At 59.8% G+C, this 20099-nt stretch overlaps 1 protein-coding gene and 1 pseudogene across 2 annotated transcripts in view; one reads left to right on the top strand and one right to left on the bottom strand.

The window, feature by feature from the left end:
• The window catches only part of LOC142825021 (adenylate kinase 8 pseudogene), a 378854-nt pseudogene that overhangs the window by 277731 nt on the left and 81024 nt on the right, over positions 1 to 20099 (bottom strand). The window lies entirely within an intron of this gene.
• Positions 6597 to 19165, top strand: LOC102457719 (C-type lectin mannose-binding isoform-like). The gene is made up of 7 exons (XM_075916733.2): positions 6597 to 6736; positions 7252 to 7365; positions 8268 to 8347; positions 11445 to 11539; positions 14763 to 14903; positions 15951 to 16062; positions 18848 to 19165. Exons 3-7 carry the CDS (start codon positions 8281 to 8283, stop codon positions 18982 to 18984), a joined length of 552 nt encoding a protein of 183 aa, XP_075772848.2. The 5' UTR covers positions 6597 to 6736; positions 7252 to 7365; positions 8268 to 8280; the 3' UTR covers positions 18985 to 19165.

Raw genomic sequence — 20099 nt, 5'->3', positions numbered from 1 at the left:
GACATTGTTAACAATTTCCATCACATCCTGAGCCTTTGTGGTGGTATCAAGATCCTTACAAAAAAGAAACTCGTCTTTGAAGTCTCCCTCAACCATGTATCGTGCGAACACCAATGGCTGAGAGCACAATGCGACACCGGTTGATTCATCCATTGTATGGCAAACAATGGAGACTTCTTTATTTCATCCACAACTTGTTCACTGATGTTCTGTGATATCTCATTTATCCATCTCGATTCTGCGTCGTTAGAGACAGATATATCGTTCAGCTGGCAGGAAAACCTCCCCCTTCCTCTCACTCAAATTGTGGAGCACACAGCACACTGCAACCATGTGCGGAATATAGCGCTGGGAGAGGTCGAGGCAGGTGGGGACGCATCTAAACCGTGTTTTCAGTCGGCGGAAGGCCCCCTCGCCCATGATGCGGACCCTGCTGAGCCTGGTATTGAAGGCCTGTCGGGAGAAGCTGAGGTGTTCCATGTACGGCTTCATCAGCCAGGGCTGTAGGGGGTAGGCCACATCTCCCACCAAGTAGACGGGCATGTTCACATCCCCGACCCTGATGTGATGGTCGGGGAAGAAAGTCCCAGCATGCAGCCTCTGGCACATGGAGGAGTTGTGGTACACCTGCGCGTCGTGTGCCTTGCCGGACCAGCCCACATTGATATCCGTGAACTGGCCCCGGTGGTCAGACACGGCCTGAGGATCACAGAGAAGTACCCCTTCCTGCTGATGAAGAGGGAGGCCTGGAGGTCTGGGGCATGGATGGGGATGTACGTCCCGTCGATTGCCCCCTGCAGTTGGGGAAGCCGAGGGCGCCGAATCCCTGGATGACTGCATCCAGGTCGGTGAGGCAGATGACTCTGTGGAGCAGCACCCTGTTGATGGCCTTCACAAAACCGAGGGTCACTGGGGCGCCCGAGTGGCTGGGAGTGTTGGTTGGTAGGAATAAGGGATCTTCCGGAAAAGGCTTTCTTTTCCAAAAGATACCTGTCTAGACTGGCACTTTTCTCCGGCAATGCCCCGAGCCGGAAAAAAGCGTCAGCCATGTTCATGCAAATGCTGCAGGGAAAATTTAAATTCCCGCGGAATTTGCAATTCTGAAGTGTCTCATTAGCATCCCTTTTCCGGAAAAGGATGCCAATGTAGACACAGCCTAGGTGTCTGGACCAATCCACATGTGGGTGAGTCAGTGGGAAGCACACATCACAGTGCAGGGGTACCCCAGGTTACAGAGCGGAGAGCCCCCCCCCCCCACTACATCATACCCGGCAGGATCCCAGCCCCGTCTGGACCATCGCTGCCCAGTGTCTGTCTGACCTAGGTCGATCCAGACAAACAGAGACAGGCCAGCGGGAAAGGCGTCCCAGGCAGGGGTGATGTAGCGGGGCAGAACGGTTCCTGGACAGAGCTCACGAGGTGCCATTGGGCTCTGGGGGACCAGATGGCCTGGCCAGTGGAAGCTCTTGCTGGTTTGGTGGCTCAATGTGCCAGGCGCAGGCCCCGGCCATGGAATCACTAGCAGACGGGCAAGTCTGGGGGGAGGCAAGATCCCTGCATTGCCCCTGGGGAGGAGGGAGGCCGGGGGGGGGGCGGGCATTCTCCTCCACTCTCGTTACTCGTCCCATGCCCCCTGCACAGATGGGAGGGGGGAGGGGAGAAGGGGAGGCATGAGATGCTGTCGCTGTAATTCCACTGAGCCCCCGAGGAACACATGCCCAGTGCGGGGGAGGGAGTTAGGTTACTGCTTGTTCCTGCTCCTCCCCAGATAGCGGCTTCTCCTCACTCGGGGCCTGCAAGTGCTCACAGCCATGTCAAGGCCAAATCCCCACTCTGGCATGATGAATGCAAAAGTGGAGGCCCACAAAAGCACCCCAAAACCTGATCTCGCCAATAAAGCTTCCCCTCCAAAATCTTAAAAACCTGGATTTGGGGCATAAAAATCCACTGCCACCACCCAAGTAAAGCTAAGGAAACCAGAGAAGAGCTCACTTGGGAAATCTCAGCCGTAAAGTAAAACCAGGACACCAAAATTAACCAATCCCAGGTTAATAAAAAGAAAAGAGAAAGAACTTTTATTATCATCACAATACTCCTGTTGCCAGCATAAGGACTAGATGGAAAAGGCACCAATTAATATACTCATGGGGGATTCCACCATGGGCCGAGAGCTTAGTTACAAAGGAGAGCAAAACCCATTTCCAAATGCACAGACATCAGAGTCTCATTCCCAAACCATACAACAATAAAACTTGAGGGATTTACGTAAACTTTACCCCACTTATGGATAGTGAAGAGTGTTTTCTTGGAGACAGACATGATGTCTGTCCCCTCAGTAGATGGAGAGAAACTGCTCAGAGACAAAGGTGAGAAAAACCCACAAATTCCTTTGCCCCAGTTTGAAATTCCGATCTGCATTTCTATTGGCTGCCTGATACCTGTTTAGGTAAGGGACATAGTTAACCCCTTAGTCACCAGGCTGCTGGCTAACCCTCATGGTCATGACACCCGGGTAGCACACAGGTGGAGACCATCGGGGGAAGGGCCAGGCAGCCCTGCATGGGGGAGGCTGATGCAGAAGTGTCCGTCCAGGGGCCCTCGGCCAGTGACCCAGACTTGCCTTCGGGCCGAGGGCTGAATCAGCCTTGGTCGGCGGCCAGACGGCCCTGGGGCCCTGGCAGCGGCGAGAAGGACTCTTGGGCGGCCGTCCCACCGGGCAGAGAGAAGCCACAGGGCCGGGGGAAAGGCAGGTGGTTGCCCCAGTCCTCTCCAGCTGGGCTGGGCGCTGTGCCAGGAGGGTGGGATGGGGGAGGCCCTGAGCGACTGCCTGGAGCCAGGGGGTCTGTCTGAGCCGTGAAATGTCCGGGGGGCAGAGGAGCAGGCGGGGCAGGGCCAGCCCTGGGATGCACAGAGACACGTGTCGGGGGAAATCCTTCAGCACAAGGCAGGGGGCCAGGCCGAAGCTGCAGGGCCGAGGGGCCTGAGCACAGAAGGTAACACGGGCTCCTAATTGCAAGTGACCTGGCCCCACTGGAGCCGTGGACCGAGGCCAATAGGAGGGCGGAGAAATGCGAGGGACCCAGCGAGGCAGGAGTAGGCCGTGCCCCACACACAGAATGGGCAACGGCTGGCTCAGACAGACAGAGCCCCGCTGCAAAGGATTGGGGGTCTGGAGAACCACAGGATGAATACTGGGGCGCAGGGGGAGTCAGAGGACCCGGTCACCCAGAGAGCAGTGAGTGTCCCCACCCCCCAGCCCAGAGGCGATGAGCCGGAACTTTGTTATCTCAGCTCAGTGCAGGCTGTGGCCTAACGGACCAGATCGGTGAGATTACAAAGGAAATTGCAGGCGTGGCCCCAACTGTCACAGTGCAGTGGGGCAATGGACTTTGTAACCCCCCCCTTCCCCAGGGTCCAAACTGGGGAGCCCTGGGCCTGGCCCTGTGCCCGTTCTCTGAGCCATGAGCACTCTAATGGGTCGGGGGTATCGGGTTGGAGGAGCTGGACCCATAGCAGGTAATAGAGGGGTCATGTTTAAGAGGGGCTTTGGATCACTTGGTCTGTCCCCCCCAGACCAAAGTCAAACAGCCCTGCAGTCTGACCTGCCCTGCCGCCCGGACCAGGCTCCCCAGTACCCAGAACCCTGCCACGGGGGGACGTGGTTACGTGGTATGTGCCCTGTGTCCTCGCAAGTGACCGGATGCTGCAAAATAGCACAAAAGGCCCAAGGTGCTAGCCAGTCTGCTCTGGGGGGGAATTCGTCCCCTGCCCTGGGCTTGTGAGCGAGGGCCAGCAGCCAACCCCAGCCCCTGGGCCACCCCACAGGGCTTGGGGGCAAGGCAGCTCTCGGGGGCCAAAGAGGCGCTGTCCACACTTCAGTGCCACTCTTGGTGCCACAGCTCTTCAGGTTTGCTCACAAAGAATCACAGAATCCTAGAAGCCCAGGGCAGGCAGAGACCTCGGGAGTCATTGAGTCCAGCTCCCTGCCCAAAACAGGACCAACCCCAACTCAATCAGCCCAGCCAGGGCTTGGTCAAGCTGGGACTTAAATACCTCTAGGGATGGAGACTCCCCCCCCCCCCCCCCAGGGAACCCAGCCCAGCGCTTCCCACCCACAAAGGGAAATAATTTTTACGAATGTCCAACCTAGACCTCCCCCAGTGTAACTTGATCCCATTGATCCTCTTTCTGCCACATGCCCCCACTGAGAACAGCCTCTCTCCTGCCCTCTTGGAACCACCTTCGGGGAGCTGACTGCTGCTCTCAAATCCCCCCTCACTCTTCTCTTCTGCAGAGTAAGTGTAGACCCCACATTGGATTGTATTGCTTGAATCGGCCCCGGGAAGGTGTCCCAAAAAGCCCATCCCCACGGCTCTGGGCAGCGGTGTGGGCCTGGGCCCGTGTTCCTCATGGGGAGATTGTGGTGACATGACGACAGTTGTATTCAGCACAGGATGGGTCATGTGAGGTGTCATGGCAGAGGCTACAAGTTCATGGCTACGCTGGTCTATTGTCTGCATGAACCACGTCTGCACCTGGCGCTGGGAACACGGGAGAGATCCCAACCCCAAACCGGAGAGCCAGGCAAAAGGCCACAGTCTGGCCAGAGAGTCAATGGGCCATCGGGGAGCAGAGCGGACGCTGAAGGAGCTAATCACCCACCTGCCCCAGACGGGTCCTGCGCTGCTGCCTTGACACTGCAGGGCCATGTGATCATGCCCCCCACTTCTAGCCTCCATCCGAGACTGCTGGTAGCTTTGCACAGATAGAGGCTGGGAGCGGTGGGACCCCTGCCATGCACACACCAGGCAGGGCTGGGGGCTGTGGGGATGGGACAGGATGGGCGCTCCAACCCCAGGGCACAAAACATCGCGATGGCCAGTGGAAATCAGGGATTGTCCCTCAATGACACGCCCGTTGCCTTGGTTACAAATGATCTGTCGGTAGCGAATCCATCGGTCTGAGATCTGCCGGAAACCAGCGCTCGGGTTGAGTCCTGGCGAGGGTCAGAAGGGCCGGGGAGCTCTCTCCACGCTGAGGGAGGGGCAGGCTGGGTCACGGACGTACACCGGCCAAAGGGTCCCAGGGTGGGGGCCAGGCTGGGGCGGGAGAGGTTTGCGGGTGGGGGCCTTTCTCTGTGTGGTGCGTCAGTGGCAGGGGACGCTCGGTCTGGCTGGGTGTAGGCCCCCGCATGCCGCTGTGCAGAGCGACGGCTGGGCCTGGAGGGGTTTGCTGCTTCTCACTCGCAGCCTGGTGAGGGAGGCAGGCTGCAGGGTTTGGGGCACAACCGTACCCCAGTTCTAGGCCTGCCCCAGCGAGCCCAGCCCAACTGGTTCTTCATCACTCGCTGGGGTGGGCCGGTGGTGGGGGTGGGGCGTTACCTGTGGCCAGAAGTAACCAGCAGACAGTGGGACAGAGCCGTCTCCCCCTCCCCCAGGGGTGGGCAGCAAAGTGTCCTGGCTGGACGGCTCCCTCGGCCCCAGCCCTCCCCAGCCAGATACTCCCAGGAAATTCCTCCTGGGCCCGGGCGCGCCTCAGCCCAGCCACCTCCCCCGCTCGCTCCCCCACCTGCTTCCTGGCTTCAAGCTGTTTGCGGGGAAATGGCCACAAGGGATGAAGCCCAGGGAGCTTCTGATACTGAATCCCTGTGGGGAAGGGGAGGGGAATGCCCGGCTGCTTCAGGCTCCCAGGACACCCCTGTGTGGCTCCCAACTCACCGGGGGGGGGGGGGGGGTAGCAGGTTCCTAGTCCAGCAGGAGCCAGTGGGACCTCTCAGCCTGAGTCCCTGGGCAGCGCAGGCTGGAGAAGGGTCTGCACATTCCTAGAGCAGAGCTTCCTGGGCCCCTCCATCAATCACTCCAAGGAGCAGTGAACGGCTCTGCCTCATGTCTGCCAGGAGCCAGGGTGGTACCGGGGGCTGCAACGGGGTCAGGGGAGGTTCCTTTTCAGCAGACAAGGGCCTGGGGATTCCAGTGGATGAGAAGCTGGAGAGGAGTCAACAGGACACCCTGGTAGCCAAGAAGGCGAATGGCATATTAGGTGCATTAGGAGGAGCGTTGCCAGCAGATCTAGAGATGTCATTATTCCCCTTTATTCTCCTTTGGTGAGGCCACACAGAATCATAGAACCGTGGTGTCATGTTACTGGATTTTGAGGGGAGCAGCCAGGTCACTGCTGCACCCACGGGGGGTGTTGGCCCCAAAAGTGGGATAGAGAGGGCCATGTGAGATGTCGAATAGAAGCTTCCTGTCTGCTGATTCTAGATATGCCACTCGTGATTGTTTAATATCTGTGTGTGAAAGTATAAGATTGTACTTTGTATGAGTGCCAAATGTTTCTCTGTGTGTGGTTGAGCAGTGGGCAGAGCCTGGCCTGTGGACATGCTAATCAGTGAGGCCCTGTGGGACAATGGCTTTCAATGGGCCAAGGACACACCTAAAGAATGAGGGCGGACACCTGAGGGCTACCAGCAGGGAACAGGGATAGGCCGATGGCCAGGTGACCTGCTGCAGCCAAGAAGAGACCAGGAAGGAGGGATAAATAGGCCATGTGGCCGTCTCCATTTTGGACTCAGCTCAGCACTTCATCCCAGAGGCAGCACTGCAGGGATCGAAGAGCCCGGAAGACCTGTGAACCCATCCTGATCGTAGGATGTGCAATAAGAACTTTTAAACCAGCAGCTGTAACATCTCTGCTAGAGCCTGCACCGAGAACTGGGAGATTCGGTGCATGTAACGTACTGTACTTTAACAACCTCACTCTCATGCTTGTCTTTCTTGTGATAATAAACCTTTAGAGTTTAGATTCTAAAGGATTGGCCCAGCATGATTTGTGGGTAAGGTCCAGAGGGTAAATTGACCAGAGATCTGTGGCTGGTTTCTTGGAACCGGACAGAACTTGTTCGGGGTAGGTGGGATTGGGTGCTAGGACCCCCCACCGGTGTATGAGGCCCGGGGCCATCTGGGGCACGGATATTGCTGGGGTGTTGGAGGGGTTTTGCTCGTGAGGCTTCAGGCAGGCAGCTGAAGCGCTCTGTGGGACTGGTTTGTGGCCTGTTTGGAGAGGTCACCAGTCTGGGGGCTGTAAGGAGCCCCGAATTTGAGCAATTCACCCTGAGCGGACGCCCTCAGCTGTGCCCAGACACGGCCCGGTCCATCACAGAAACTGAGTGGGGGAGGGGCAGATTGCCATCTCTCAGCTGTGTGGTTACTGGTCCCATTTCCACATTCTTGCTCCTCCCCCTTCCCCCAGCCCCGCCCCCTGCAGGGCTATAAATACCTGGGACCTGCACCGGCTGGACACCAGCCCCCAGTGTTCCGGACCAGCCACCCAGACAGACGGACAAGCAGACGGACACACGGACAGGTGAGATCCTGCCCCTCTGGTCCCTTCCCTCCATGCAGAGCCCTTGGGGGCAGCCAGTCCCTGGGGTGGGACGGGAATCCCAGCCCCACAGCTGTCTACAATAACTATCCCTCCTCCCCCCCCGGCCCCAAGCCCAGGGGGTCGGCTCCCCAGACTCGGGCCCTGGAGCGGGCCGTTCCCCTGGGGCTCACCCCCTGCGGGTGGGGAAGGCCCTGGCTGGGCTCAGGGGTTCCTGGGCCAGGAGCTGGCTGAGAACTCGAGGGGCTCCAGGTTCCCAGCAGGAAGCCCGCTCTCCAGTCCGGGGTCCAGGGCAGAGGGCGGCTCCTGCCGCTGACACTCCAGCCACGAGCGCACAGACCGACTTCCACCCCGGGGCAGCGGTGCCTCCTCCAGCCTCGTCCCTCCCCCGCCGCCCTCCACGTCCCTCGTGTGGGGCTACGTGGGCAGGGGCCACCCCCAGCCCGGGGGGAGGGGCAGCGGGAGGTGGCAAATGTCCCTGCTGAGACCCGCTTGGCTCTCCAATGGGACCCCCTTGCCTGGAACCAAAGGCCCCGGGAGCGACCCAGGACACGCCTGGTCCCCGGCTCCTCCCCACCCGCAGCCCTGGCTCGGGGAGAGTCTGGCCGTGGGGAGCTGGGACCTGCCCCAGGCTGGGGGCCCGGTTCTGCCCCTCAGGCTCGGCGCAGTGAGGGGGGAGCAGAAGGGCCCCGTGCGCCGAGGGAGATGGGCTCCGAGCGGTGGGCGTGGGGCAGGATTCCTCAGGCTCTTCCAGCCCGGCCAGACCCCCAGAGAACAGCCCCACCTCTGACCCCCCATGAACTGCCCCATGGGAGGGGGGAGGGGTGCTCCTGGGGGTGTCTTGGGCTCTCCTGGCCCATCTCCCTTGTGTGTTTGCTCCCCAGGGGCAGCGAGAAGATGGGGCCAGTCACCTTCGTCACCCTCTGCCTCCTCGGCTGCCTGGTCTGCAGCCCCGCGCTGGCAGGTGAGTCCCGGCCCGGCCCCTCGAGCCGGAGCCCCCGGGCGCTGGTTGCCGTGGTAGGAGCTGGGACGTGGCTCCATTCCCCTCGGGGCTGCCAGTGTTACCTGCACAAATTTCTCTATCCCATCCATACGGGGACACAGGCCTTTCCCCAGCTGCTAGGGCTCAAGGTGCAGCCCTGGTTATTACACCCCCACCCGTACCCCATTCCTAGGGCATCTTCCTGTGGGCTGGCGGGGTCTTTAGCCACTGAAAGAGCCTCACTCAGTCGTGTCCTTCTCCTCTGTGGACTGACAATTCCCAACCAAGCAGAATGCGCATGCCAAGCGCAGTGTCATGCTCACCAATCCGGGTACAGGCAACTTCCCCCATTGGCCAGGCAAGGTCCGTCTCTCTGGTCGTAGGCTGGGTCTCGGAGGTGAGTTCCTCTTTCCAGGTCTTCCCCCTTCTCTTGGGGTCCCGGGTCTTCCAGCCTTTGCTTCTTTCCTTCTGCTTCTGTTACTTCCCTTCTTCTTCCTGCTCCCCTCCTTGGAGCCCAGTTTATATAGCGAAACCCGAGTCTTGCTTAGCTAGACCGTAAGCAATTATTTTAGTATAATGTTCATAACAAAATGACCTACCCAATCCTACCCCACCACCTTCATTGATTTACACCTGGCTACATTCATTGCACAGCAGACAGGAACCATTACAAACCAGACAGAGCTCAGACAGTCAAACGATAGGGCAGTGTCACATCCTCTGTGGATAAGCAGTTCCTGGCCAGACAGAATGATGTTATGTGAGTTTCCTTTGCCCATCTTGAGATCTGTGTCTTTATCTGGTGATGGGGGGAGCTGTCAGGGCAACGTCCCTCCGCACGGCCTGGTGTGACACTTTGTAATACAATTTCAATGGATGTGAGTATGTGTCTCTAGGCCAGTGGTCCCCAACCTTTAGAGGCTCCCGGGTGCCCAGGAGGTGGGGCTGCACCGGGTGCCCGGGGGCATGCCAGGGGACTGGGATGCCTTTGCACCCGGCGCCGGCATGTGCCCTAGGGCCGGGGCTGGGGTCACCCGAGCGCCTTGTGCCGTGGGCCCGGGGCTGGTGCTACCGCCCGATCCGCGTGCCTGGGGCTGGCACCAGCGCCGCCCGAGCACCGAGCACCGCGCACCCAGCACCGGTGCGTGTCGCACGCCTGAGGTCGGCTCCTCCCATGTGCCACGGGTGGGGCCGGCCCAGGTTGTTGGCGGGCGCACACAAATGCCCCGGTGGGCACCATGGCGCCCGCGGGCACCGCGTTGGGGACCACTGCTCTAGGCCTACAGCTAATGGCTGCTGCCCTTCAGTCTGGCTGCAGAAGGCGGCTTTGGTTCAGGCCTAGCACAGGCCTCCCAACATGACTAGAGAAAAGCCCTATTGCTACACGCCGCTCCCACCGCGGTGCTGACCCTGCCTGTAGCCTTTGAACAGGCACGTGCCCCGGGCGCAGACTGTCCGTCGGCGTCACCATTGGGCACCTGGGCTGTTAACTCTTTCCCCTCCTTCTGAAAACGCCCTCTCCCCGCCCACACACGCCTCTCTGCGAAATTGCTCTTTTGCAAAAAGGCCCCTTCCTCGTAGAAAGAGCGTCACCAACGCCGGAAAACCCTTCTGCGCTTTCGATTTGCTGTCGGAAGAACAGCAGAGCCGTGTGCACGGAAGCAAAGGGGGTTTGGAGAACGGCCATTTGCCCACAATACTCTGTAGTGCAGCCATCGCGCCAATGAGCCGGCAAAGCCCCGACACTTAATTTAAGCCAGTGCCCTTGTGTTAAAGCGTCTTTCAAATATTAAATCTGCTGCGAAACCCAAAATGCCGAGAGAGGAGGGCGGCAGCGCGTATCCCGTGCGAAGGGATCCCGAGTGCCGCAGGACAGCCGCCCGGCCCCGCTACCGAGCTTTTACACTGAATCTCCGCCAGATTCCAGGGAGAGCAACCCCTGTGACTGACACGGTCTAGCCCGAAATTAGCGCTTTTAATTAGGTACCTTCTGCGTGTCCAGTCGTCCCCATCACGTGTGCCCTGGAAACACGCTCCATTGTCTTTGGAACAAAACTGTAGATGGCGGGGGAGGTGGCAGTTTAAATGTCATTGCAACATTTTGGTCGAGGGGCTTGGCTGGAAAGGGGTGAACAGGGAGGGGGAGGGAAGAGAAGCGGGAGACTGTGGGGAGGGCGCAGGACCTGGGGTGGAGTAGGGGTGGCACAGTGCAGTCCTGAAGGGGGCTGGGGCCTAGAGCAGCCCTCCCCAGTGACCCATGCGCTGGAGGCCCCCACCCCTTCTCAGCAGGGGGGAAACGGGGCGCCCTGGGGCGGGGCCGTCTGCTTCCCACCGCCACGGAGAAGCCGAGTGCAGTGGGCGGGGGGGGGGCGGGACGGAGGAGCCGGCCGCCAGGTCGGTGCCAGGGATGTTACCGACTAGTTGACTCGCTGACTATCCGCTAAGCATTGATTCGTCGACTAGTCAATCCCGCCCCCCCCCCCCCCGCCCGCTTGCTGCCTCTCTGGAATAGAATCACAGACACTAGGACTGGACGGGACCTCGAGAGTCATCGGGTCCAGTCCCCTGCCCTCATGGCAGGACCCAGCACCGTCTAGAGCATCCCGGAGAGACATTTATCCAACCTGCTCTTCGATATCCCCAGCGATGGGGATTCCACAACCTCCCAGTGCGGGGCCCAGGGCAGCCGAACTGAAACCTCCTGTGGACGGGGCGGCTGTGGGCGGGGCCACAGATTCGGGATTTCCCTTCCCAGAAGACGGCTTCGCCCTCCATCCCTGCTGTCCGGGGCGGGGCGGGGGAGGGCTACGAGCCACCCCCCAGGGCCCTGCTTCCTGGCTTCTGAACTGGCCAAGGGGCAACGGGGCCCACGCCCCGTTCAGACCAGAGACCCAGGGCTCCGCTCTGCGGCCGTGGGGTCTGGGCAGACCCGGCTTCTCCCGCAGCCCCAGGGCCAGGAGGCTCCCCAGCCGGCCAAGCCCCAAACGCTCCCGGTGCCAGTGTCCCTGGGGGAGAAACGCCCGCGCCCCCGACCCAGGCTCTAACCACTGGGCCTCCCCCCCGGCCCCTCTCTCTGCAGAGCCACGCGCCACGTCCTGCCCCAGAGGATGGATGAGCTACCAAGGCAACTGCTACGGGCTGTTCACCCAACACAGAACCTGGCAGGGGGCCGAGGTGAGAGGCTGGGGCAGCGGGGTCAGGGCTGGGCTGGGGCCTGAGCAGAGCCAGGTTGGGCTAAATATCAGGGAGGGCGCTGGGAGGGGGAGGGGTGGGCTGAGAATCGGGGGAAGGGCGTTGGGCAGAGGAGGGGTGGGCTGAGTATCGGGGGAAGGGCGTTGGGTGGGGGAGGGGTGGGCTGAGTATCGGGGGAAGGGTGTTGGGTGGGGGAGGGGTGGGCTGAGTATCGGGGGAAGGGCGTTGGGTGGGGGAGGGGTGGGCTGAGTATCGGGGGAAGGGCATTGGGTGGGGGAGGGGTGGGCTGAGTATCAGAGGAAGGGCATTGGGCGGGAGAGGGGTGGGCTGAGTATTGGGGGAAGGGCGTTGGGTGGGGGAGGGGTGGGCTGAGTATCAGAGGAAGGGAGTTGGGCGGGGGCGGGGTAGACTGAGTATCAGGGGAAGGGCATTGGGCAGGGGAGGGGTGGGCTGATTATCGGGGGAAGGGCACTGTGTGGGGGAGGGGTGGGCTGAATATCGGGGGAAGGGCGTTGTGTGGGGGAGGGGTGGGCTGAGTATCGGGGGAAGGGCACTGTGTGGGGGAGGGGTGGGCTGAGTATCGGAGGAAGGGCGTTGTGTGGGGGAGGGGTGGGCTGAGTATGGGGGGAAGGGGGCTGGGCTGGGCTGGGCTGAGAGTCACCCCTGGCTGTGGATGGGGGTGCAGGGTTGGAGTCTCCCTGCCGCGCTGTCACAGCTTGTTCCTAAAACCTCCCCCAGGGCCGCCCCGGGGTGGGCGAGGTTCCCGGACTCGCCACCTCCGAGGCCCGGCTCCGGTCTGGGATCCGCCTGGGGCCCGGCCGTACAGAGCTGCTCCTCAGGCTCCCTTTCGCCTCCCTAATGACACGTTTACACGCCGCTGTCCCAGTTTCTGCTCCGCTCTCTCTTGCTCCCTCGGATTCATTGTGCCGCCCGAGGCTGCCTGTCGGCCTCTCGCTGGGCCTCTCGCTGGGCCTCTCGCTGGCCGTTGAGCCGCGGGGGCACGTTTTCGGTTTGTAAGAACCTAAGAGCGGCGAGACGGGGTCAGAGCACAGGCCCATCAGCCCAGCATCCTGGCTGCCCACGGTGCCCAGGGCCAGGTGCCCCAGAGAGAGGGAACAGAGCAGGGAACCATCCTGGGATCCCTCCCGTTGCCCATTCCCAGTCCAGGACAGAGTTGATGGGCCCCACAGCAAGTCCCTTAGGGTATGTCTACACTAGCCCCCTAGTTCGAAGTAGGGTGGTGTGACGGGGCCAGCAGGTATTCAGGGTGTGGTCACCCCTTCCCGTCCGTAAAGGGGAGGGGGAGGGTCCACGAACCCACCGCCTGGCCGGCGTCCTGCTATTGGGTCCGTGTCTCTTCAGGCTCGGCCCTGCTGGTGCGATCACCCTCCCCTCTCCCGAAGGGGTTCAGTGATTCCCACTGACGTGGGGGTCCGGACGCGGCTCTGGTCTGTACGTCTGGCCCGCGTGCGGGCTAACTCCCACCTGGGGGCGTCACGTTGTGGTCAAGGAGAGACTTGGGGAAAGGGGGACCCGGGCCCACCCTCTCCTCCAGGTCCCAGCCCGGGGCCCTAAGTGCGGGGCGCGCTGCTCCCCTTGCACGGCGGATGGGGGTTAGCCCCTTAACCCATCTGCCCACGGGCACCAAAACCACACCACACCTTCCTTCTCCTACCCCGTGGAGCCGGACCCTGCGGGTCCTCGGGGGTCCTTACCCCTTCTTGGGTGCTCTTGGGGCCGTCTGGGCAATCCCAGGGTCCCCTGCGAGCACGGGGGTAGACTCTTCTCCTGGAGTCCCGTCCGACGCCGGTCTCTCCCTGCCCCCCACACACCAGGGCCCCAGACATTTTTCAAGCGGCCTGGGGATGTACGCCGGGTGACAGGGCTCTGCCCCTCCTACGTCCTGCGGGGCTGCCGCCGACTGCATTACGCTGGGGGCCCTGCCCTCAGCGCGTCTCAAAGCACGCTGTCCTAGCTGCTCTTCTGGCCAGGGAGCAACAGCATCTCCTGGCCCCCTCCAGGGCGAGGGCCCGGCGCCGTTCCCCTGTGCTGCACCAACCTGGCCGAGCCGGGGATCACGGCTGCAGCGGCCGACCGCTGTGGCCGCTCGCTTCCTCCATCTCCGGGAGGGGCGGATCTCCCCCCCCGATAGTGCGGACCCCCCGTGGGTCCGTCACAGTGGCTAATGCAGGCATTCGAACTTGCAAATGAAGCCTGGGATTTAAATATCCCGGGCTTTATTTGCATGTTCCCGGGCGCCACCATTTTTAAATGCCCGGTAGTTCGAACTCCCTGCCCGTGGCTACACGTGGCACAGCCTAGGTCAGGAGTGTCCAAACTTTTTTCAAAGAGGGCCAGATTTGATGAAGTGAACATGCGTGAGGGCCGACCATTTTGCCTGACGTTCTTTGAACCATTAAAATTAAATGCAAATTAACTATTTTATGCAAAGTTTATTGCAAACGGCATACTTTTCATTTCGTCACATGGATGACAAATCTAAACAGGTGTTAAATCACTCTGCCTTTCATATCTGAAGGCCAGATGAAAAAAAAATCCAGGAAGCTGAAATATATGTCAGGAACATTGTAAAGTACATTCCATATTATTGGTAATAAAGGTTGTCTGTCAACTTTTAAGTTCAAAAAATATGAACAGGAACATAACATCAAGTATACATGTTGTGTCCAAATATATTTATAACTGATTTAGACCAACTGACATTAACTGAGATTTTACAATGTATTCATCTCAATACATATGGATTCGTTGGGGGCCATAAAAGATAGATATTGCCAAATTACCTGGGGGGGCCGTATTAAACCGGAACACGGGCCGCAATTGGCCCACGGGCCGGACTTTGGACATGCCTGGCCTAGGTAGTTCAAACTAAAGCCCCTAATTTGGACTAGCATTACTCCTCATTGCTGAGTGTAGCCACAGGTAGGGAGTTCGAGCTACCGGGCATTTAAAAATGGCGGCACCCAGGAACATGCAAATAAAGCCGAGATATTTAAATCCCGGACTTCATTTGCAAGTTCGAATGCCTGCATTAGCCTCCCTAGTTAGAACTAGGGTGGCTAGTGAAGACAGACACTTAGGGTTGGTTAAGGTGGGCTAGACAGGTAAGTTGCTGTCTGGACTCGCCCCTGCTGCTCCCTGGGGGCAGAAATGGGGTAACTGGCGTTGTCTCTTCTTGGCCCAGAGCGAGTGCCAGGACAATGGGCGGGAGACTCACCTCGTCTCCATTCTCAGCGCCGGAGAAAATAACATGCTGGCCGACTATGTCACGCAGCACCCAGAACAGAATGGACCCGTCTGGATCGGACTCTCAGACCCTTCTCATGTGAGTGTCTGGCGCCTGCTCCGCCTGCGGCCCCTCCCAGCCCTGGCTCTGTTCCCTGCTCAGTGGGGGGCTGTAGTGGGCTGCGGGGGTCCCATGAGAGCAGGATCTCCTGTAGGACGGGGTGAAAACCGGCTACAGCCGCCTGCGATGTCAGTCCCAGGGTCAGTGCCCAACACCCGGCGCAGAGCCCAGCCCGCTGTGACTGACATCCACAGTGACACTCGGCCCAGGCCTGTTGGGCTCCGACTGTTCAGCCCAGGCCACGAGTCACCCCCCTCCGGAGACGAGACGAGATGAGACGTCTAGACGAGGGCACGGGCAAGGGGCAGCCCCTCAGGCTGAGGGAACAGTGCGGGGCCAGCAGAGCCTGGGGGGGGGCCTGTGGGTTCTCTGCTGGGCCTGGCCGGAGGGAGGGGGGTCCACTGGCCAGAGGCACCTCAGCTCCTGGCCTTGTAGGGGGCACTCGGGGATGCCCTCAGGCTGGGCGCCCGGCGGGTGCTGCTGGCCCTGCTGGCCGGCCGGGGGGGGCAGAGCAATGAGCACCCAGAGCGCAGGCGGGGGGGGCGGCACAGACTCCTGCAGGAGGCTCTCCCCACCCACAGGCTGGTGCCACCCGCTAACCGCGCCCGATGGCTCTTGGTACCTCCCTGCTCCCTGGGGACAAAGTGCCAGAGCCAGGGACCGGCTGGGCACGTCACAGAGCGACCCCAGCGCTGCCCAGCGCCCCCAGAGCCGCAGCCCTGAGCTCCACAGTGGGGAGCAGCCACTGTCGGGGGGTGGCTGTGGGACCCTCACGGCCGTGGGGGGACACAGACAATGGGGCCGGCCGTGTGTCCCTGAGGGGCAGTGCCTGGCTTAGCCTGCAGGGAGCTGGAGATGGACACGCAGCTGGGGGGCAGCCCCGAGAGGGTGGCAGGTGGGGGGGGAAAGTGGTCTGGCGACTCTCCCTTGGCTGGTGATTTTCATGCTTCCAAGGGCTGGCTGGGTCCTGCCCGGGGGCCTCTGGGACCGTGGGATTCACGGGGTCTCCGCCCTTTGTCTCCGCAGCAACACTTTTGGAAATGGACGGATCGGACCCCGGCCAAATTCTACAGCTGGGCTCCAGGGCAGCCTGACCCTCCAAGTAAAGGGGAGCACTGCGTGGCGCTGGAAAAACCAGGTGAGCCGGAAGCTCAGCCCCTCTCGGCCCCCCCACCTCCCCCCCGGCCGCGCTCTGCCCACAGGCCCTGAGACACGGATCCGGCTGCCCCAGCGCACTGCAGGGCCGACCCCGACTCCTCTGTCTCTCCTGCCCCTGCCGGGGAGGGCTCCTCTGCCCCGGCACCTGTCTGCCCAGACGGGGGGGGGGGGGCGCCCTGGTGTGACCTTGTGACACTGCTGCCCCCAGCTCCCTTGGGTCTGTTCACGCACATGCACACACATACATGCACACTCACACAAATATACGCACATGTGTACACACACACACACACACACACACTCGGTCGCACGGGGGGCTCTGCTGCACTGTTCCATCCTGCTGGCTCTGAGCCCCCCTGCCCCCTACCCTAGGGCACCAGGGGCCGCACAGGCTGCGCTGGGCACACGGGGGCACGCAGGGATTTCAGGGCCAGAGCTCCCTGCCGCGGAGTCGCCCACACGCCGGCGCATGGTGAGAGGCCACAGGGTTGGCGCCGGCTGTTCCCAGGGCCTGGCACCCACAGGGGATCCCCAGCAAACGCTGCCGCCAGGGAGCGGAGCCGGCGGCGCTGGGGGAAGTGCCGGGCTGCTCACGGAGCCGTCAGGGCAGGGAAACGGCCGGACAGCGACGGGGACCAGGCAGAGCTGGGGGTGAGGAGGGGTCGGTTTGCAGAGCAGTGAGAACAGGAGAGGGGCCAGAGTCACAGCGAATCCCCTGCCCCCGCTCATTGGCGCTGGGTCTGTGGGGGGGCTCGGGGGTAGGGACGGGGTCTCCCCCCAACTCTGTTTGTCCCTGGGATACGCGTGGCCCTGCCATGAGCCTGGCATGTTAAATGGTGACACGTGATGATAACAAGCAGCCACCAGTGGCCCCACGGGGCTCTGCGTAATTGATTAACCTTTTACTAAAACATGAATTATTTGTTACTTTTACAAACCGTTCATAAATTACACTGAAAAACCTATGCTGAAGGAATGTGAAGGTCGCAAAGATGAGGAAGGGCCTGTCCAAGGCTGCCCGTGTAACCTTAACTCTGCCCCTCCTAGGTGTGCGTCCTGCCATAGTCTTCAGTGACAGGCTCTCTCCATCAGGCCAGGTACCGGCAGGTGGGCCCAGCCGGGGCTGCTGGGACTGGACGGGGACAGAGTCAAACAGCAGCAGAACCCGCCCCCCAGAGAGGAGGGTGCTGAGAAGGGCCCATGCCCCCCACGGAACTCCCTGTGACCTGGGGTGCTGCTGTGGGGCTGAGCCTGCCCCACCCCAGGGCCGCCTTTCCCCCTGCCCCAGGGCCGCCCTTCTCCCCGCTCTCTGGCTGCCGGGGCAGGAATCCCACAGCAGGCAGTCGGGCAGGGCACAGGCCTGAGGGAGGACTGTGCTCTGCACACAGCCGCCTGGGAACACTGGCTCTGGGCAGAGACACGCCCATGGGGACAGCCACGCCCCAGCAGACAGGACATGGAGGGCGCTGGGCTGGGGCAGTTGTTCAGCAGGGAGGGGGCATCAGTGTTATGCTTAAACGAATCACACAGGATCCTTTATAGGGGAAAAGACAATATGCCGCATTTATTGAGAATACAACAGTCGCGTCTGCTTTCCAATCACTCACACACAATCATCATGCATACACAGTCCCGCCAGATGACGTTGTAGTTACCAGTCCAGATTCTGTACCAATCTAGTGGCCAGTTAGATCGATCACAGCAGGAGAGCAGGGCCTTTGTCGGTCGATTGATCCGACGCTTCTTGGGAGCTGGTGGCAAGATGAACCCAAAGTTCCATGGCCAAGCACCCTGCTTTTATAATCCTGTTCTCTGTTGAAGTCAATGAATTCCACTGTGTCAGCCTGTGACCGGAGTGTTATCTCTTCGGTGTCACTCGTTCCCAAACATCTCTTGAAGGCTCATCCTGTAATCAATCGTCTTTGGGGTGCCAGTTCCGCTTCAAGGCCCATCAATGTGTCAAGAATCCTATCACTCCTTATTATGGGTGCACACTGGTGATTATAGACGGCTTCTTTGACGCCAGGTCGTCTAGTCTTCACCCACGCTAACCTTCCTTCTTCGGCCGTCTGGTTCTGAGCAATAACTTTTGCACTTTATCTCGACACATTCATTCCCTTTTCACACACACGAGCAATGTTACAAGGATTCTCAAGGTTACGCGGCACAATATCAATATCTGCATTGGGCAAAGCAAAAATGCATTGTAAATCACGCAATTAAGGCCTTAGCCTTCAACATTCTTCGAATCTCATTAACACAGACACAATACCAAAACTCTCTCTCTCTCTACTAAGGCCCATCACTAAACTTTACAACAAAGAAATAGACTGTAAACTAAAAGGGTTAATTTGATAACATATGAAAGGGGTGTCAATAGGTTCTCATTACTGTACGATTGGTACATATTAAATCTAAAATATGAATATAAAAAGAATAAAACTTTCAGTCCCAACAGCAGCCCCATCCTGGAACGGCGCCCCCATCCTGGGGCAGGTCTCTCCCTGGCCTCAGTCCTGTGACTGGGCTGGGGGCAGGAGTAGGAGCACTTGGGCCAGGGGGTGTCCCCCTCCCATGAAGTCTCTTTGCAGGGTGGGGCTGCCCCCTCTGGGTGCTCAGGCTCCACCCCACCCTGCCCCCTCCTCAGGGCCGGGCCCAGGGGCTGGGAGCTTCCCTCAGGGCACAGAACGGGGCGGGGAGGGGCTGTTTATGGCAGGAACGGCCCAGCCTGCCCCCCCCCAGCTCACTGCTGTTTGTCTTTCTAGGTTTTAACCAATGGCACGATTACCCCTGCAACTGGAAATTCCCGTTCATCTGTAAGCAAGAATCCCGTGGGAGACATTTCGATGCATCTGGGGAGACCTCAGCACCCAGCAGTGAATTGGGTCCCTCTGGAGAGTGACCCAGAGCACTCCGGCACCCCTGGGGGACCAGCTCCGGTGCCCCTGGTGCAGGGTCCCTGCTGCAGCACATCGCTGTGTGACGCTGCCTCCCTCCAGCCCCACCCTGTCCCCCACTCCTGTCGCCCCCACGCTCGGCTCCGCAACCCCAGCGCAGTGAAATAAACGTCCCCTGAGCATCCAGCTCTGAGCGTGTCCCTCTCTCTTTCGAATGCAGAGGGTTGGGCGATCAGCTGGATATCTAAGGTGTTTGTACAGCAATGCGAGAAGCCTGGGTAACAAACAAGAAGAATTAGAGGCCCTGGCCCAGTCCAGGAACTATGATTTGATTGGGATAACAGAGACTTGGTGAATAGTAAACACCTCGATAGCTTTCATCACCATACAATTCTGACAGGTGCCACGCCCCTTTCCCGCCCTTCTCATAGACTCATAGACTTTAAGGTCAGAAGGGACCATTATGATCATCTAGTCTGACCCCCTGCACCGTGCAGGCCACAGAATCTCGCCCACCCCTCTTAGAATAATCCTCTCACCTATGTCTCAGATATTGAAGCCTTCCAATACTTTGAAGGCCCCAACATGCAGAGAGTCCTTCAGCTGTGATCTGTGCCCAATGCTACAGAGGAAGGCGAAAAACCTCCAGGGCCTCTGCCAATCTACCCTGGAGGAAAATTCCTTCCTGACCCCAAATATGGCGATCAGCTAAACCCTGAGCATGTGGGCAAGACTCACCAGCCAGACACCCAGAAAGTTCCCTATAGCAACTCCTATCATCCCTCCATTGACCCATTTCCAACTGGAAATGAATGGTCAATTAGTTACCAAGATCATGTTATTTCATCCAACCATCCCCTTATCATAGAATCAGAACTGGAAGAGACCTCAGAAGGTCGTCAAGTCCAGCCCTCCGCTCTAGGCAGGACCAATCCCATCTAAATCAACCCGGCCAGGGCTTTGTCAAGCCGAGACTTAAACACCTCTAGGGATGGAGACTCCACTACTTCCCTAGGTAACCCATTCCAATGCTTCACTACCCTCCTAGTAAAATAGTTTTTCCTAATATCCAATCTGGACCTCTCCCACCACAACTTGAGACCATTGCTCCTTGTTCTGC

Source organism: Pelodiscus sinensis, chromosome 1 (genome assembly GCF_052426305.1).
Source record: "Pelodiscus sinensis isolate ZL-2025 chromosome 1, ASM5242630v1, whole genome shotgun sequence".
Classification (NCBI taxonomy): domain Eukaryota; kingdom Metazoa; phylum Chordata; order Testudines; family Trionychidae; genus Pelodiscus; species Pelodiscus sinensis.
This window is presented reverse-complemented; position numbering and strand designations above follow the sequence as displayed.